The sequence below is a fragment of the Neoarius graeffei genome, chromosome 9, assembly GCF_027579695.1.
Source record: "Neoarius graeffei isolate fNeoGra1 chromosome 9, fNeoGra1.pri, whole genome shotgun sequence".
NCBI classification, from domain to species: Eukaryota; Metazoa; Chordata; class Actinopteri; order Siluriformes; family Ariidae; genus Neoarius; species Neoarius graeffei.
Window position 1 is genome coordinate 65905312 of NC_083577.1, and position 21066 is coordinate 65926377.

Genomic DNA, 21066 nt, shown 5'->3' on the forward strand with positions numbered 1-21066 from the left:
TGATCTTACACAGAGGCCATTATAAGCTCATTAGAAGCTTCCACTCATAGTGATCCACAACAAAGCTGCAAAGTGTTATAGCTGGACATCATCTGTAATACTGATAACCCATTAATATCTCATCAGTAACTTTACACAGTAATGACTGGATATTTATATGTAAATGCTAGAGCAACTTTCAACATGATAATATTTGTTGATCGCCTTATCATCATTGTCATCTAACAATATATGAGTATTTGACACTCGATGCAGGGATTTGTTACGACTGCATTCATCTCCAAGTCAAGTAGACTGTAATTAACATTGTAACACCCGCTGGCAGAGGTGTCAGTGATCATAAAGAACGCCTCCCACCCACTCCACAAAGCACTACAGGGACAAAGAAGTATACTGAGCAGCAGATAGCTTCTGCCCCGCTGCAGGGAAGAACGCTTTCGCAGGTCATTTCTCCTGGAAGACATAAGATTGTCCATTGTTTTATCCATGCATCATTGTACATCTATGGATTATTTGTATTGGACACAATACAGCAACTGTAACTACCTCACTGGCGAATATTACCTCATCTGTAGATGATATCATATACATAACCAATACAATATAGAGAACATCAACACAATATACTGTACTTCTTGCACCTTATCATAGGTATAGATGTAAAAATCTTACCATAAGTATAGCATACATACTATATACAGTAGGTTTCCTATTTATATTACATCTATGGTACACATACAGTTGTACAATTTTTATATTTTTAATTGTATTTTTCAATATTTTCAATGTTTATTTTCCTTTATTTTATTTTACCAGCTAAACAGTGTAGGAAAGAGATGTCAAATAAGGTTTAGGAGAAGGCCGGAGACTTAAAATCACTTCATGTAAATCCTGCAAATGAGACATGTCCTGAGGCCACCTGCCATCTGTCTCCCTGTACTATACAAAACATGCAACGCACTAACGACAGACTGCACAACAGCCCCATCTGCCCAACCACAGGCATAAAAATATACACACAAAGCAGATAAACAAAAACCAGTCCAGCAAGAATGGGCTTTCCTGACATGGGTCACTTTAGGTTTGTCATTTGAGTCTGTTTCACTAATGGGAGGGGATTACAATAGCACAATATCCAGTACACTACACACACTGACTGGGGAATAATGTTTCTTTTGGTTACAATATGCTTTCCTATGTATGCTGTTCTTTGGAGTAGGGTTATAGGGATCCCTTTTCAATAAATACAACTAAAATCTAATGGAAAATCAAAAACAATACATCTTAGTGGCTTGAACCTTTCAGTCAATGCATGAGAGCCATTAAGCAGGCTGTTTGCCTGTTTTAGAGATTACAGGAGAAGAAGCAGCATTGCATAATAAATTGATTGTTTGAATTCACTATGTATAAGGAAATTTGATGGGCAGGATATCAGGCAGAAGCAGCATCGTCTCGCACCTGGTCATTTCTCTCCTAGCTGGCACTTGAAACAGAATGAATGCTTTATACCGTACTGTATCTCACAGACCCAAATATCTCACTATTTTCCTCAGGGCTAATCAATAAAATAAGCACATTCAGATAGCCTCCAACTGCCATTTTTTTCTGTGCCTGGTTTGGCACAGAAAGAATCTAGACCAAAAAAAAAAACCGGAAACTGAAAGTATCATGCTTTGAATGTGTGACACTAATATACTAATATGATACCCTACTCTAGAGCTTCATAATGCATTCATAATGTTGCAAAGTTTTATAAACCAATGCTGGAGGAGCAATGTCAAAGCATTTCTAACAACTTATGTTTTTATGGTATGTAGTCTTGGGCGGCACGGTGACGTAGTGGTTAGCACAGCACGAAGGTCCTGGGTTTGAACCCAGTGGCTGACGAGGGCCTTTCTGTGTGGAGTTTGCATGTTCTTCCTGTATCTGCATGGGTTTCCTCCGAGTGCTCCGGTTTCCCCTACAGTCCAAAGACATGCAGGTTAGGCTAATTGGTGGCTCTAAATTGACCGTGAATGTGAATGGTTGTTTGTCTCTATGTGTCAGCCCTGCGATGACCTGGTGACTTGTCCAGGGTGTACCCCACCTCTCACCCATAGTGAGTAGGATAGGCTCCAGCTTGCCCGCGACCCTGCACAGGATAAGTGGCTACAGATAATGGATGGATAGGTATTTAATTTTGATATTAAACAAGGAAAAGACAAGAAGCCTAAATTATTAATACAGATAAATGTACTATAAATGTTTGAGACTTATCTTACTCGCAACACAGTTATCAATCTATAGATATTTTAAAATGAATGTATACACAATGATTTAAATGCAATATTGATTAATTTGAGGTTATGTAAATCCTTATTCAAAGAAGAAGAAGAAGAAGCAGCAGAAGAAGCCTTTGTCACACATATACATTATGGCACAGTGAAACTCTTTGCTCTGCACATGCCAGCTTGTTGGGATGCTGGGGTCAGCCATGATGTAGTGCCCCTGGAGTAAAAAGCATAACCACTGAGCCACATCTGTCCCACTTGACTGATTTCTAGACTTCTTAAATAACTACACGTTGTATTAAAATGGTGCTTCACAACATTATTTCATAGAAATGGACCACCACTTCAGCTGAAAATACACTTCAGCAAAATTTCCTGCTCCTATATAAAGCAGATAATTTCACTTTTCAACATGTGAAATAAACTGTGCATATTTCATCAAAGATACCTCAAGCTTTCAGTAATGTGGTAATTACTAAAGATAGACAACTTGCATGATAAGGATTAAAGTTACTGACTGAAGTCTTTTCATTCTTTTATCTTTCATACAAAGACAAAGTCACATACTCCATCAACTATTCATTTAAATGTATTCATTCATCCATTAGCTATACTGTTTATCCTACTGAGGTTCGCGGGTGAGCTGGAGCCAATCCCATCTGACATTGGACGAAAGGCGGGGTACACCCTGGACAGGTTGCCAGTCTATCGCAAGGCTAATACAGAAAGACTGACAGCCATTCACATTCATACTAATGGGCAATTTAGCACAATCAGTTATAACCAGCATAACCAGACCTAATCCACGTGCATTTGGACTGTGGGAGGAAACTGGAGCACCTGGAGGAATGAAGAGCAGCAATGACAAGAACATGCAAACCCCACACAGAAAGGCCTCTGGTTGACCAGCAGGTTCAAACCCAGAACCTGTTTGTTGTGAGGTGACCTTGCTAACCACTGCACCATCATTCTGCCTCAAGGAAAAATGTGTAAAAAAAAAATCCCCTAAAATCCTCACTGACCAAAAGAGATGTATGAAGCCATGAAGAACAATCAGTAGCAGCAAATGCTCTGATCCATAATGGATACACACTTCTAAGAGGAATAAATGTACAAAAATTAATATCTAAAGAACACATCACATCCAAGAGAGGGCAGGGAGAGAATGTTAATGTAGGTGAACACTTACTTCATCTGACCCTGATCCAAAGATGAGCAGGTCAAAGGGAATGGCTGCCACCATGTCTATGAGAAACCAGCCCTTAAAATAGTGCACAGCGATCTTCCCTGGGTGACTCACGACCTCCTCGTTGGAATTTACATAAGTTGTGCGGAAGTTTATAAGGATGTCGATGATGAACATTATGTCCACCATTAAGTCGACAACGTTAAGTGGACTGCAGGAGTAGCCACACAATCTCCTCTTCTGTTCTTCACGATCATTTAACAGGAAGGCAGCGGAGTATGGAGTGAAGATGGCCGTGTAAATGACAAGGAGAAGAATGAGCCAGTCCCACATGGCCTTAAATGGACTATAGTGTAGGATGGTAAATTTGTCTATGCGCGGAGCCTGGAGCTTGTACTCTGGTAATACATCTGCACCTAGTGACAACACCTGGACAGAGGTAAAACAAAACAAATACATTATATATTTTAACAAAAAAATAATAAAAAAAATCAGTTGTTCATTAAGGTCAGCTGCATGACTATATGCCAAGTGCAAAATGTGCAAAATCACTGACAACTGGAAACAAATTGTGTGGTTTAAACTGATAAAACTGATATTGTGTCAGAGTATGTGCATGATTTCCCTGTGACTCTGACCAGGATAAAGTGGCTACTGAAGATAAATGAATGAATAAATGAACGAATGAACAAACAAACAAATTAATGAATAAACAAACAAATGAATTTCCTTTTAGTTCTAGTGGCTCCCATGACAAAAAATGACAGCAAGATAGCATTTAAGGACAAATTTATTTTAAGTCACAAAAAAAGAATTTAAGACTAAAGGAACGTATTAAAAAATAGCTAGATAATGGGTATAGGTGGAAACAAGAAACCCATCACTGAAATGTCATAATAAAGTCTTCAGAGGATTTGGTGAAGTTATAGGATATTATATTTCACATACCCAGAAATGCAAATGGATTCCTAGGTGCTGGGAGCTGAAATGGACATGGCCAAGATAAACTGCTCGGTGTGGACTTTCCCATCACATCCTTACAATAAACATCCAACATTTTGTTTTTTTTCTCCCAACATTAATAGTCTAACCTGTGTACTAGTCTATTCTGTTCTTGACCATTTATCCTTTTTCACCAAATCATTATAACCCTTATATACAACCCCAATTCCAAAAAAGTTGGGATGCTGTGTAAACTGTAAATAAAAACAGAATGCGATCATTTGCAAATCAAGGAAACCCTATATTTCATTGAAAACAGCACAAAGACAACATATTAAATTTTGACACTGAGAAATGTTATTGTTTTTTTAAAAATATATGTTCATTTTGAGTTTGATGTCAACAACACGTTTCACAAAAAGTTGAGACGGGGCATGTTTACCACTGTGTTGTCTCACCTCTACTTTTAACAACACGCTGTAAATGTTTGGGAACTGGGGAGACCAATTGCTGTAGTTTTGAAAGAGAACTGTTGTCCCATTCTTGCCTGATATACAATTTTATTTGCTCAACAGTTTGGGTCTCCTTTGTCGTATTTTGCGCTTCATAATGCACCAAGTGTTTTAAATGGGAGACAGGTCTGGACTGCAGGCAGGCCAGTTTAACACCCGGACTCTTTTACTATGGAGCCATGTAGTTTTAACATGTGCAGAAAGCGGTCTGTCTTGCTGAAAGAAGGAAGGCCTTCCCTGAAAAAAGATTTTGTCTGGATGGCAGCATATTGCTCTGAAATGTGTGTATATATCATTCAGCATTAATGATGCCTTCCCAGATGTACAAGCTGCCCATGTCATGTGCACTAATACACCCTCGGCCATCACAGACGCTGGCTTTTGAACTGTGCACTGAGAACAAGCCGGATGGTCAGTCCCTCTCTTCTTTAGCCTGGAGGACATGGTGTCCATGATTTTTAAAAATAATTTCTAATTTTGATTTGTCGGACCTCGGGACAATTTTCCACTTCGCCTCAGTCCATCATAAAAGAGCTCGGGCCCAGAGAAGGTGGAGGTGTTTCTGGATATTGTTTATATCTGGTTTTAACTTGCATTTGTGGATGCAGTAATGAACTATTTTCACAGACGATGGTTTTCTGAAGTGCTCCTGAGCCCATACAGTGATTTACAATACAAAGCTATTCTCACTGATCGCCTTTATCATATAATGCATCTTTTTTATCTTGATAGCACTTTTCCGGGACGACAACATCCCATCTACATTGCAGGAGGGATCACTGAATGGTTTGATGAGGTTGAAAATGATATAATTCTTATACCATGGCCTCCGCAGTCAGCAGATCTCAATCCAACATCCATCCATCCATTATCTGTAACCGCTTATCCTGTGCAGGGTTGCAGGCAAGCTGGAGCCTATCCCAGCTGACTATGGGCGAGGGGCAGGGTACACCCTGGACAAGTTGCCAGGTCATTGCAGGGCTCCGACTGAACGCATGTTGTAGATTTTTGAATTTGGTAGTGCTCTCCACTACCATCATCAAAAGAGCAGCTGCAGGAACATCTACAGTACCAGTCAAAAGTTTGGACACACCTTCTAATTCAATATTTTTTCTTTATTTTTATTAATTAAAAGTCACTTCATGTCTTAAAGTAATGATGGACTGTCATTTCTCTTTACTTAGTTGATCGGTTCTTGACATAATATGGATTACTACAGTTGTGGAATAGAGCTATTTACTGTATTGTTTGTTATTTACTATTTACCATTGGATCTCAAACACATTAAGAAGGCAAGAAATTGCACTAATTAACTTTTGACGAGGCACACCTGTTAATTGAAAAGCATTCCAGGTGACTACCTCATGAAGCTGGTTAAGATAATGTCAATAGTGTGCAAAGCGTCATCAAGGCAAATGCTGGATACTTTGAAGAATCTAAAACATGAAGCATTTTGTTTTTACCACATAATTCCATATCTGTTCCATATGTTATTTCATAGTTTTGATGTCTTCAGTATTGTTCTACAATGCAGAAAATAGTCAAAATACAGGGAAAAAAATGTGTGAATGAATAGGTGTGTCTAAACTTTTGACTGGTACTGTGTATCTCAGTAAAATTTCTACCCTCATTTTATGCTCAGATATGATTGTAGGAAACATTGATGAATAAAGGATTGTGCCACTGATATCTTTTCTACTTAAGACTGCTGTTATATATTTTAACTACTATCTGGTGCATCAGTGCAGAGCTTTGGATAACACTGATATTGCGTCAGGAATTTTTCAGCATCTCATTACTAGTGACAACCTGTCTTCCAAATTCCAAATTCCAAAGTGTGAAGGAAAAACACACCAAAACATAATTCTCCTTTTTCTGTCCAAACTCATTTATGCTGTGCAGAATATTGAGAAGAGGAAAATTCCTCGCTACCCATGTCAGATTACTGCAGGAGTGAACTAGGTTTAAGTTCCTTGCTCAAGGGTATAGAGAGAGAAAAAAAAAAGTGTAGCCGAAGTGAAATTTGGCTCTGGTGTGGAGTTCATGATTACATACATATTGTGCTTCTGGTGAATTTCAAAACATTATCTGCTATGATAAAGTAACTACGAAGACCTATAACTGTACAATGACATTACTTTCACCGGATTTGATGGTGATTTATGTATTCCAAAGTTGGCCCATTTTTCACTTTGGATAGCAGGGCACAGATGCAGGATAATCATTTTTAAAATGAAGGCTGATAATGTACTAACATAACTACAGGACTATGATTCTGGGATTCTTTGTGGTGGGAATAGCTGAGATGTTGGTCTTTGTATTTTTTGCTCGATAAGCATCAATTTCATGTTGTCTCCAGGGCAGTAAGATTTGTACTAGATAGATAGATAGATAGATAGATAGATATGTAGGTACAATACACAGTCCGTTTAAGAACTACAACAGTCCCTTTAAGGACTACAACTCCCATCACCAGCTTCTGCGTTGACCTGCGTCACGTGGGGGCGGGATTACCAACGTCACATCCTACAGGAAAGCATAAGTAACGGAACACGCTTCCGCATCCTCCTCTTTTCGTCCCGGGACCAGCAGTCTACGGACACAAAGAGGCTCGCTCTACCCTAGCAAACCCAAAAAGACCTCTTTCTTGCAAGATCCATGATTTATCGCGATTTCTTTCTTACCCTTGGCCAAGGTATACTCCAGAGTTGCGCGATTTTTAAACTCAGCTTGAGTTACAACCGGTTTTATTCGTATTAGAAGTGACGTCACAACTGCCACCCAAAAGCAGTTTAATTCAAAGTTAAGAGAGCGGCTGGCTTTTTTTTTACTGAAGCTCTGTGCACATTGTTCTACAAAGATTTTCTTCCCACAAGCTACGAAGCGTCGGACTGAGAATTCTTTGTTTCTACAGAAGTCTCTATGGGCTCCTGTGAACTCTGCCTCTCCAAGAAGTTCCCTGTGCTTCACGGAGATCTCCACACGGTGAAGACTCTAAAGTCTCGGGACATCTTCTCATAATCTGAGTAAGACTGGCATTTGGGCAGAAATACCTAGTCTTAGGAATTAGCTTTTATTGAAGTAGTGTGAATTTAACCTCAGGAACGGTTTGTTACACTGTAAACACGCAGCGTGTTGAATTATTGTTTTGTTTTAATCTCTCAGTTGTTTTAATAGATAGGCTGTGCATGCTTCTCTTTATTCCTAACTAACACTTTAATTTCCTTATCACACATTTTGACCTTATCAAGGTTTCAGTGGATTCAGTACTGTTATAAGCTAGTGAAATTAGCCTACGGCTAATTTCTTTTGTCCCATTAGCATCCAAAGCTAAGTGTATTGTCTTATGGCCCTTTTCCACTACCCTTTTTCAGCTCACTTCAGCTTGCTTCAGCTCACTTCAGCCCGACACGGCTCGCGTTTCGACTACCAAAGAACAGCACGACTCGGCTCGCTTCAGCCCTGCTTAGCCCCTAAAACTCGCACGGTTTTGGAGTAGGGCTGAAGCGAGCCAAACCGAGCCGAGTGAGGCTGGGGGCGTGAGCAGACACTCCCCTGTGCACTGATTGGTGAGGGGGAGTGTCCTCAGATGCCCACACACGCCCCGCGAGCACGCTGGGATCTGTAAACACCGTAAACCCGGAAGAAGAATAATTACGAATTATGAGAATTTCTGAAGCCTTATGCGCCTCGCCTCATCTATACGCTCTTGCCAGTATCTGTTGGCGTTGTCGGTGACAACAAGCCACAGCACCAAGACCAGAAACACTAACGACTCCATGTCCTCCATGTTTATTGTTTACTATTCGGGTCGTGAGACTACCGCTTAAAAGCTCACTGATGTCACTGTTTGCGCTGCTTAACGACATCACGTGACGTCCACCCACTTTCGCTAACTCCACCCAATGTATCCACCCACTTCCAGCCAGCACGGTTCAGCGCGGTTGTAGTCGAAATACAACTCCAACAGCCCCACTCAGCTCGACTCAGCACGGCACGGCTCAGCCCGACTCAGCCGCGTTTGTAGTGGAAAAGCGGCATTAGAAACATGTGGCGGTCCTCCCCCACTCACAAACACACCTTAGCTAGCAGCCCTTTGTCTTAGCTTAGCCACACGAGGTTAATCTAGGCCTACACGAACACGTGGTCACCAGGCCTGACACACACACAAACACGTGGTCACAGGCCTCACAAATACACCTTAGTTAGCATCCCATGCTAGCTTCTTTCTTTTGCTAGGCCATAGGCCTTACCACGTGGTCAACTCCTCCCCCACAAACACACGTGGAGTTAGCTACCAGAGCTAATCCTTTTTGTAGGCCACACACAAGGCCTCTCTCTCTCCCCACAGACAAATACACCTTAGCTAGCATTCCTTTGTCTTAGCTAAACACAAGGCTAATCTAGGCCTCCACACGTGGCCACATGTCTCACAAACCCACCTTAGCTAGCTTCCCTTTGTCTTAGCTTAGCCACACAAGGCTAATTCCTTTGTTCTCCTCAAATCCCACGTGGTGATCCCTACACCACGTGGACACACACGAACATACCTAGCTAGCATCCCACGCTAGCCTTCTGCTCAGGCCCTAGGGCCTTTCACACACACACACACACACACACACACACATCTCACTGTTTGTATATATTTCAACTGCCATTATCCATTTTTATCTTTTTTTATAATAAATTCATTTATTATTGAAACCGTGTGTTTATTTGTGTTCCAATATCTTTGAAGTCCCCAATCTCCAAAGAATTCTAAAAGGTGCATATGATTTATGTAATATGGTAAGTGATCATAATAATTTGGAATATACCATAATTTAGCTGTTTGGTATTTTATTATTAAGCACCAAAATTAATGGTATTAATTAATGAGACTGAGTAATGAGACTGATTCCATGAGTGATTTAATGATATGAGACTGATTCAATGAAAATGATTCACTGAAAACAATTCAAATGAGACTGATTCAATTTTAATTATTAACCTTCAGATTTAATGAGATTGATCACTCAATTACCCAAATGCACCCACAGATAGATAGATAGATAGATAGATAGATAGATAGATAGATAGATAGATAGATAACTTTATTATCATTCACCTGTACATTCAGAATGCACATTTGAACAAAATTTTGTTCCACTGGCTTATGTCAATATAATTGCTGCATATAACTATTGTGCATAGTCCGGTAACCAAAATATCAAATTTTACAATTTGATACTTTACATTAAAAAAATAAAAAATAAAAACTTGAATAAAATATACTAACTATGCTACATATATTAAATATATATGAAATATATTGCACAATAAAGGATTATAGCAGCATGTAGGATATTGCACATACAGTATTCTGGATAGTGAAGTTGTGGCTGGGGACTGCAGTTGACTTGCTGACTTTGGGACTGCGGTTGTCGTGAACGGTTTTGCGCTTGGGTTTCCGTTGGTGGGGGGTTTATAGCATCAACGAAGCTGACTTTATATTAGGACTGTTAATGTTATAGTCATGTTGTCTGTTGCTTTAATATCAACAGATCTTCATTTAAGGTACGTGAATCTTTTCATCATGGCACACCTTCAGCCTGTTCAGTGTGCTGAGTGCAGGATGTTTAGTCATTCTTCCTCCGTCACTAGCGATAGCTCTATTAGCTTTACTTGTGATAAGTGCAGATTAGTTAGCTCTCTGACGGAGAAGATTTCAGTGCTAGAAGCGCGTGTCCAGGCTTTAGAGCAGGTTAGTGAGCGTGAGAACAGTGTAGTTTCTGTTAGGGAAAGTCTGGACGCCCTAGGTGGAGTTAGCAATCCCCCAACTCCGGCATTACAGCCCTTACAGCGGGGCAAATGGGTGACGGCTCGGCGGCATAAGCGTAGAGCCAAAGCTACCGCTGAGGCTCGCCCACGGGAGCACCACTCCTCTCCGCGTCACGTGTCGAACAGGTTTGCTCTCCTTAGTGATGCACTCACTGAGAAACCTGAAAGAGCTCTGGTTATAGGGGACTCTATCATACGGCACGTGAAATTAGCTCAGCCTTTAGGGGCACCAGCAGCTTTAGTCAGGTGTATACCAGGAGCCAGGGCGCCGGACATAGCAGGTAATCTTAGGGTCCTAGGCAAGCACAGGTTCTCAAAGATAGTTATCCATGCAGGAGCTAATGATATATGCCTTCGTCAGTCTGAGGTTACTAAGAGTAACTTTGTAGAGGTGTTTAAATTAGCGAAGGCGATGTCCGATGCTGTAGTATGCTCTGGCCCCATCCCAATGCGGCGTGGCGATGTAGCTTACAGCAGGTTATGGTCGCTGAACTGCTGGCTGTCCAGGTGGTGCTCTGAAAACAGTGTGGGCTTTATAGATAATTGGGCTAATTTTGAGGGCACTGCTGGCCTGTTAGGGCGGGACGGTATCTATCCCACTCGGGAAGGTGCTGCTCTCATTTCCTGCAGCATAGGTCATAGTCTCAGAACAGGCCTAGTTAATTTCTGACAATCCAGAGCCAAGGCCAGGGAGCAGACGAACAGGCTAAACCGACTGTCTGCTAGCTGCACAGAGTCGTCACTCAGGGCCCACTACATCGAGACTGTGTCTGTTCCCCGAGCTCAACAAAAAGGTAGAAATTTTCAGAGAGTTTGTTCCAGTAACCTAATCAATATAAAATTAGATCAGACTGACTGTACAGCTGCTGCCAGCACCTTTGATCTAAAGGTGGGGCTATTAAATATTAGATCTCTTACATCTAAAGCGCTAATGGTTAATGAACTCATTACTGATCAGGAGTTTAATGTACTGTGTTTAACAGAAACATGGATTAAGCCAAATGAATATATAGCATTAAATGAAGCGAGTCCTCCTGGATACAGTTATATACACCAGCCTCGTCTAACTGGCAGAGGAGGAGGCGTCGCGGTTATTTATAACGATTATCTAGGTGTAACACACAAACCTGGTTATAAATTTAATACATTTGAAGTTCTTCATACTCATATAATGTATGTAGCCTCGAAAAATAAGTCTACCCAGTTAATTCCATTGCTGATTATTTACAGGCCCCCGGGGCCATATTCTGAGTTTCTTTCTGAATTTGCAGATTTTATCTCAGATTTGGTTATTTCCTTAGACAAAGCTTTAGTTGTCGGAGATTTTAATATTCACTTCGATAACCCAGAAGACCCTTTAAAAACAGCGTTTGTGTCCATCTTAGATTCAGTCGGGATTAAGCAGAATGTCATAGGACCGACCCATAATGGTGGTCACACCCTTGATCTAATACTAACATTCAGATTAAACGTAGACAATATAGTCATACTTCCACAGTCTGAAGTTATCTCAGATCATTGTCTCATCTCATTCAAAATATGTCTGAGTAATAATATATGCACCTCACCACGCTACTGTATTAAACGTACTTTCACGTCAACTACTGCACAGAGCTTTATAAATGATCTCCCAGAGCTGTCAATTTTGACTGGGTCACTGTCAGCCCCTGCAGAACTTGATCAGGCAACTGAATGCTTAGAGTCAACATTTCGCCATACTTTAGATAATGTAGCTCCTCTAAAAAGGAAAATGGTCAGAGACAAAAAATTAGCACCCTGGTATAATGATGACACTCGCACATTAAAACAGACCACTCGAAAATTAGAACATAAATGGCGTCAAACAAAATTGGTAGTGTTCAAATTAGCTTGGAAGGAGAGCTTCCTGAAGTATAGAAAAGCTCTTAGTGCTGCGAGATCAACATATTTCTCCTCCCTAATAGAAGATAACAAAAATAATCCTAGATTCCTATTTAATACTGTAGCAAAATTAACCAGGAATAAGTCCACTATCAACACATGCACACCTGCAGTATGTAGTAGCAACGACTTCATGAATTTTTTTAATGACAAAATTGAGAATATCCGACAAAAAATTCAAACTACTAATTTAAGGTTAGACAATGAAAGTGACCTTGTAGTTAACAATATAACTGTATCAGATCATCAGTTAGAATGTTTTACTCCCCTAAAAGAAACTGAATTACTTTCATTAATCTCTACATCAAAAGCCTCAACTTGCGTACTAGATCCCTTACCGACACATCTATTCAAACAGATAATGCCTGGAGTAATTGAACCGCTTCTAAAAATAATAAATTCTTCTCTTATGATTGGCTATGTACCCAAATCCTTTAAACTAGCAGTTATCAAACCCCTGATTAAAAAACCTGACCTTGATCCCTGTCAGCTGTCCAATTATCGGCCAATATCAAACCTCCCCTTTATCTCCAAGATCCTTGAAAAAGCTGTGGCACAGCAGTTATGCTCATATTTACATAGGAATAACATCCATGAAATGTATCAGTCAGGATTTAGACCTGATCATAGCACAGAGACAGCACTGGTTAAAGTAGTAAACGACCTACTTTTGGCGTCTGATCAGGGCTGTGTCTCGCTACTTGTGTTGCTTGACCTTAGTGCAGCATTTGATACCATTGATCATTCCATTCTTCTGGATAGACTAGAAAATGTTGTGGGAGTTAAGGGGATGGCCCTCTCCTGGCTCAGGTCTTATCTAACTGATCATTATCAGTATGTTGATATAAATGGTGATATTTCTAGACGTACCGAGGTAAAGTTTGGTGTTCCACAAGGTTCTGTCTTGGGTCCACTGCTTTTTTCTCTATATATGTTACCTCTGGGCGATATTATTCGTAAACATTGTATTAGTTTCCACTGTTATGCTGATGACACACAGTTGTATGTCTCTGCAAAACCTGATGAGAGACACCAGCTTAATAAAATTGAGGAATGTGTTAAGGACATTAGACACTGGATGCTTATAAATTTCCTTCTGCTTAACTCTGACAAGACTGAAGTACTTGTGCTAGGACCACATACAGCTAGAAGTAAGTTTTCTGATTACACAGTAACTCTGGATGGCCTTTCTGTTTCTTCACGTGCAGCAGTAAAAGACCTCGGAGTGATTATTGACCCCAGTCTTTCATTCGAAACTCACATTGATAACATCACCTGGATAGCTTTCTTTCATCTCAGAAATATTGCAAAGATAAGAAATTGAATGTCATTGCATGATGCAGAAAAACTAGTCCATGCTTTCGTTACCTCCAGGTTGGATTATTGTAATGCCTTACTGTCTGGATGTTCCAATAAGTGCATAAACAAGCTCCAGTTAGTTCAAAATGCCACAGCAAGAGTCCTTACTAGAACTAGAAAATATGACCACATCACACCTGTCTTATCCACACTGCATTGGCTCCCAATCAAATTTCGTATTGATTATAAAATACTACTATTGACCTTTAAAGCACTAAATGGTCTCGCACCACAGTACCTGAGTGAACTTCTGCTCCTCCATGACCCGCCACGCCTACTTAGATCAAAAGGTGCAGGCTATCTGCTGGTACCTCGTATAGTGAAGGCTACATCAGGGGGCAGAGCCTTTTCTTACAAAGCCCCACTGTTATGGAACAGCCTTCCAAGTAATGTTCGGGAATCAGACACAGTCTCAGCATTTAAGTCTAGGCTGAAAACATATCTGTTTAGTCAAGCCTTTTGTTAATGGTGTTTATGAGGTAAAGGAGTAGATCTGGAGGGTCCTCAGACATAGAGTGTTTTGGTAAACTGGGATGTATGGATGCTGTCAGTCCCCACTCGCTTGCTCACTCGAGTTTGTTGACGGTGTAGTGGCTGGCTGCTTTATGTCCCGGGGCTCCCTCATGCCTGTGTTACCTTCTGGCTCTCTCCTTTTAGTTATGCTGTCATAGTTAGTTGCCAGAGTCCCTGCTTGTACTCGGTGCAATATGTATACTGTTCCTACTTATTCAGGTGACATTGGGCATACCTAACCACCTGTGTTTTCTTTCTCTTCCCCCCACCCCAAATCTGTCCCTCTGAGTTACATGGAGTCAACAGGAAATCTTTTGGTGGAGACAGTGGGGACCTCGACTGGCTATCGTAGCCTGCAGGGAATCGGCCGTCAGACATTCTGTCGCATGTCCTAGACCCGGTGAAATGTAACTGAATTGTCTTGGCCAGGCCTAAGGGTCCCATCTGCATCTCATCATTGCTGAGGAGTGTGCTCCCATCACCCAATCAAGCATCCAGCCAGAGCAGGTCATGATATATTTTTTACCATATTAACATGCCATTGTGTGTTATGCCTGATGTAAAGACTCTCGTCTCTGCGAGCCTACCACACAGATTTAATACTTGTCATTTTTAGGGCATACCTAACAACATGTTTTCTTTCTCTCTCTCTCTCCCCCCCCCATCTGTCCCTCTGAGTTACATGTTGATCCTGGGATTGAGATGCTGGCCTCTTCTGCCCCTCGGACCTGCTTGATCCATCCTGGTGCCCTGTGTCTGGTCGGAGTTTTATCGCCCCACTCCTGTGAAGGACGGCCCCATGAGGACAGTTGAGGGTTATACCTGTTAAAACTGTTAATATTATAGTCAGGCTGTCTGTTGTTGCCCAAATGAGGATGGGTTCCCTTTTGAGTCTGGTTCCTCTCGAGGTTTCTTCCTCATGTTGTCTGATGGAGTTTTTCCTTGCCACCGTCGCCACAGGCTTGCTCATTGGGGATAGATTAGGGATAAAATTAACTCATATTTTAAGTCGTTCAAATTCTGTAAAGCTGCTTTGCGACAATGTTTATTGTTAAAAGCGCGATACAAATAAACTTGAGTTGACTTGAAGTTCTTGTCCAGATATATACAGTATAGCAGGGGATTATTTAGAGTTCAGGAGTCTGATGACTTGGGTGGAAGAAGCTGTTACAGAACCTGGTTGTTCTGCTCCGGATACTGTGAAACCTCTTGCCAGTGGGCAGCAGGGAGAACATTCCGTGATGCAGATGGGTGGGATCTTTTATAATGTTCTGAGCCCTGGTCAGACAGTGTTCGACTGCTACTTTACTACTATTTTACTCCTGTCTCAACATTCATCTTTTACAAGGTCAGTGAGGGAGCAGTTGTTCTATTTTCAACTCCATAAAGTTTCAAACTCATGCTGTGTAGTGAAAACCGACTGTAAACCGGAGTGTGTGGTTGTGACTAAACCTAAAGCATAAACACTTACACACAGTAACACATACTGTACACAAATTGCCACTGACAAACAGCAAATGAGGCATATTACCCTGATTAATACATCATTAATTATTTTGTCAACATGAGGACAGCTTGTTTCGTGTTGTCTCCTCAGCACATTTTTCATTCGCATTCAGTGAGGTTTGATAAATAGAGCTGTTTTCTCTTATCTGCCTCTCACACATGCAGATGGTCACAGTAAGGTAATGTGAGAATCAGTCAAAGCTGACAAGCCAAATGACTGAATCAAATGCCAAGCCAGATGACTTGAGGAATAACAGTTGTCTGGACTTCCTTGGAGTACAATTGAGTTTTTCTGAATATTTTATTTTATTTTTTGCATTTTTCATTTCCTCCTACAGCTGATTATGAATGTGATGCTAATGAGAGGGGATGCCATTTGATGCCCTTCGGTGTACAGAATGGCTGTGGGTTAACAGAAGGACAATTTCAGCACTTATCTGCCCCGAGAGTAAAGCCACTGTCTGTGCAAGGACCTAAATCAAGTCTCCAAGCTACCACTGAGGCAAGGAAGAAAAAAAAAATCTGGAAGGAAGGAAGGAAGGAGTGTGCTACTACAAAGACTGCCACAGTACTATTGAATTCTGTTCTGCCAATATTGGGACATATATTTGTGCACAGCAGCAGGAAATCCATCTTCATGCTCAGATGGTCTTTTGATGCATTGCAGTGTCAGAGAGAGAGAGAGAGAGAGAGAGAGAGAGATGGGTGTTGAATAATGGAGGAAAGAGGCTGGAGATTTCTTAAATGAACAATATTCTACAGTAAGAAGAAAACTTATTTTTGTTCTTACTGGCGGTAACACAGTGCAGCTGGAAGTCAATAATTCTCTGTAAGAGTTGACAATTTAGAGTGACATGAGGAAAAAACAATTGTAATGACTTCTCTCTGTTATTTCGCAGCTGTCAAATTTCATTTCTAAACATTACCTATGATGCAAAATTTGTAAAATAAGCTTACGTTTGTTTTTCAAAGTTAATTGTTATGTGATACTTTTTAAATTGACTTTTCTTCACACTGAGGAGACATACAGTACAGTGTCTTGCAAAAGTATGCATCCCCCTTGGTGTTTGTCCTGTTTTGTTGCATTACAAAATGGAATTAAAATGGATTTTTGGGGGTTAGCACCATTTGATTTACACAACATGCCTAGACCTTTAAAGGTGAGAATTGTTTTATTGTGACACAAACAATAATTAAGATGAAAAAAACAAAAAACCCAGAAATCTGGAGTGTGCATAGGTATTCACCGCCTTTCGTATGAAACCCCGAAATAAGAGCTGGTCCAACCAGTTCACTGCCTAAGTCACATAATTAGTTGATTAAGATCCACCTGTGTGCAATCAAAGTGTCACATGATCTGTCACATGATGTCTGTATAAATCAACCTGTTCTGGAAGGACCCTGACTCTGCAACACTACTAAGCAAGCAACATGAAAACCAAGGAGCCTCCAAACAGGTCAGAGACAAAATTGTGAAGCATAGATCAGGGTTGGGTGATAAATATCCCAAACTTTTAATATCCCAGGGAATACCATTAAATCCATTATAGCAAAATGGAAAGAATATGGCACCACTACAAACCTGACAAGAGAAGGCCGCCCACCAAAACTCAAAGACTGGGCAAGGAGGACATTAATCAGAGATGCAACAAAGACATCAAAGATAACACTGAAGGAGCAGCAAAGATTCACAGCGGAGATGGGAGTACAGTGGTGCTTGAAAGTTTGTGAACCCTTTAGAATTTTCTATATTACTGCATAAATATAACCAAAAACATCATCACATTTTCACACAAGTCCTAAAAGTAGATACAGAGAACCCAGTTAACAAATTAGACAAAAATATTATACTTGGCCATTTATTTATTGAGGAAAATGATCCAATATTACATATCTGTGAGTGGCAAAAGTATGTGAACCTCTAGGATTAGCAGTTAATTTGAAGGTGAAATTAGAGTCAGGTGTTTTCAATCAATGGGATGACAATCAGGTGTGAGTGGGCACCCTGTTTTATTTAAAGAACAGGGATCTATCAAAGTCTGATCTTCACAACACATGTTTGTGGAAGTGTATCATGGCACAAACACAGGAGATTTCTGAGGACCTCAGAAAAAGCGTTGTTGATGTTCATCAGGCTGGAAAAGGTTATAAAACCATCTCTAAAGAGTTTGGACTCCACCAATCCACAGTCAGACAGATTGTGTACAAAGGAAATTCAAGACCATTGTTACCCTCCCCAGGAGTGGTCGACCAACAAAGATCACTCCTAGAGCAAGGCATGTAATAGTCGGTGAGGTCACAAAGGACCCCAGGGTAAATTCTTAGTAATTGAAGGCCTCTCTTACATTGGCTAATGTTCATGAGTCCACCATCAGGAGAATACTGAACAACAATGGTGTGCATGGCAGGGTTGCAAGGAGAAAGCCACTGCTCTCCAAAAAAAAATTGCTGCTCGTCTGCAGTTTGCTAAAGATCATGTGGACAAGCCAGAAAGCTATTGGAAAAATGTTTTGTGGGTGGATGAGACCAAAATAGAACTTTTTGGTTTAGCTGAGAAGCGTTATGTTTGGAGAAAGGAAAACACTGCATTCCAGCATCAGAACCTTATCCCATCTGTGAAACATGGTGGTGGTAGTATCATAGTTTGGGCCTGTTTTGCTGCATCTGAATCAGGACGGCTTGCCATTATTGATGGAGTACTGAATTCTGAATTATACCAGCGAATTCTAAAGGAAAATGTCAGGACATCTGTCCATCAACTGAATCTCAAGAGAAGGTGGGTCATGCAGCAAGAGAACGACCCTAAGCACACAAGTAGTTCTACCAAAGAATGGTTAAAGAAGAATAAAGTTAATGTTTTGGAATGGCCAAGTCAAAGTCCTGACCTTAATCCAATTGAAATGTTGTGGAAGGACCTGAAGCGAGCAGTTCATGTGAGGAAACCCACCAACATCCCAGAGTTGAAGCTGTTCTGTACAGAGGAATGGGCTAAAATTCCTCCAAGCTGGTGTGCAGGACTGATCAACAGTTACTGGAAGTGTTTAGTTGCAGTTATTGCTGCACAAGGGGGTCACACCAGATACTGAAAGCAAAGGTTCACATACTTTTGCCACTCACAGATATGTAATATTGGATCATTTTCCTCAATAAGTAAATGACCAAGTATCATATTTTTTGTCTCATTTGTTTAACTGGGGTCTCTTTATCTACTTTTAGGACTTGTGTGAAAATCTGATGATGTTATAGGTCATATTTATGCAGAAATATAGAAAATTCTAAAGGGTTCACAAACTTTCAAGCACCACTATATCTGTCCATAGGACCACTTTAAGCCATACGCGCCTCAGAGTGGGGCTTTATGGACGCATGGCCAGAAAAAAAAGTCACTGCTTAAGAGAACACGTTTGGAGTTTGCCCAACAGCATGTGGCAGACTCCCCAAACACATGGAAGATTCTCTGGTCAAATGAGACTAAAACTGATCTTTTTGGCCATCATGGGAAACACCATGTGTGGCACAAACCCAACACCCTGAGAACACCATTCCTACAGTGAAACATGGTGGTGGCAGCATCATACTATGGGGATATTTTTCATCTGCTGGGACAGGAAAGCTGGTCAGGACTGAAGGAAAGATGGATGGAACTAAATACAGGGCAATTCTGGAGGAAAACCTGTTTGAGTCAGCCAGAGGTTTGAGACTGGGACGAAGGTTCATGTTCCAGCAGGACAATGACTCTAAACATATTGCTGAAGCTACACTGGAGTGGTTTAAAGGGAAACATTTAAATGTCTTGGACTGGCCTAGTCAAAGCCAAGACCTCAATCCAATTGAGAATTTGTGGCATAACTTGAAGATTGCTGTACACCAACGCAACCCATCTAACTTAAAGGAGTTGGAGCAGTTTTGCCTTGAGGACTGGGCAAAAATCCCAGTGGCTAGATGTGCTAAGCTAATAGAGACATACCCCAAGAGACTTGCAGCAAAAGGTGGCTCTATTTATTTATTTATTTATTTATTTTTTTTGGGGGGGGTAATACCTATGCACACTCCAGATTTCTGTTTTTTCATCTTAATCATTCTTTGTGTCACAATAAAACAACAATTTTCACCTGTAAATCGATAGGCATGTTGTGTAAATCAAACAGTGCTCACCCTCCAAAAATCCATTTTAATTCCAGGTTGTAATGCAACAAAATAAGACAAAGACAAAGGGGGACGAATACTTTTGCAAGACACTGTATGAGATGGCATTTGTTTTTAACTGTCAGAGAAAACATTGTCAATAAACAAAGATTTAAAAAAAAAAAAGTCCTAAAATGGCTGTTACTATGATAAATCTCCAAACCCCATTTCCAGAAAAGTTGGGACATTTACCAAAATGCAATAAAAACAAAAATCTGTGATTTGTTAATTTATTTGAACCTCTTTTTAACTGACAAAAGTACAAAGAAAAGATTTAATAGTTTTACTGACCAACTTAATTATATTTTGTAAATATAAGCCTATGGGATCTGAGGATACTAAGTGTTGCAGCTTTGAAATTGGAATTTTTGTCCATTCTTGCTTTTGCCTAACAATTTGGATTTGTCTGCCAACTTGCCTTATTGAACTCCTTTCTGCTTTTACATCTGTCTGTCGCCTGCCTTTCTGACAATTATTAACTGAGCTAGCCACTGTAAGAGTACTCAAAACTTAACAAAACAGAAATGAACAGTAACTGAATAATTATTTTCATTGTATTCAAACCACTGCTGTGTACATGTTGCATGCTTAAGAATATTCAGAAATCTTGCCAAAGATGTTAGCTGGCTGGTGAAGGTTAACGACTCCTAAAGATCATTCAGAAGTGATGTGACTTGTGCTCCATTTTCATTTTCAAGGGGAACAGTCAGTGCGTTTACATGCGCATCCAAATCGAGCTACTGTCGGTAATCCAGCTAAGGGTCCCAGCAGGGGTGCCAGAGAAATCCAATCCTACATGCACACAAGGAAATCGAGCTATTGTGTGAGGTACATTGTGCACCCGAGCCACAGG

The 21066-nt window shown here is 40.6% G+C and overlaps 1 protein-coding gene across 1 annotated transcript in view; it reads right to left on the minus strand.

Annotated features, from left to right (window-relative positions):
- Nucleotides 1–21066, minus strand: part of LOC132891951 (potassium voltage-gated channel subfamily H member 7-like) — a 181207-nt gene that overhangs the window by 51075 nt on the left and 109066 nt on the right. The window contains exon 7 of the mRNA XM_060930120.1: nt 3460–3885. Within this exon, the coding sequence (XP_060786103.1) occupies nt 3460–3885 (426 nt within the window). The remainder of the gene's footprint in view (nt 1–3459; nt 3886–21066) is intronic.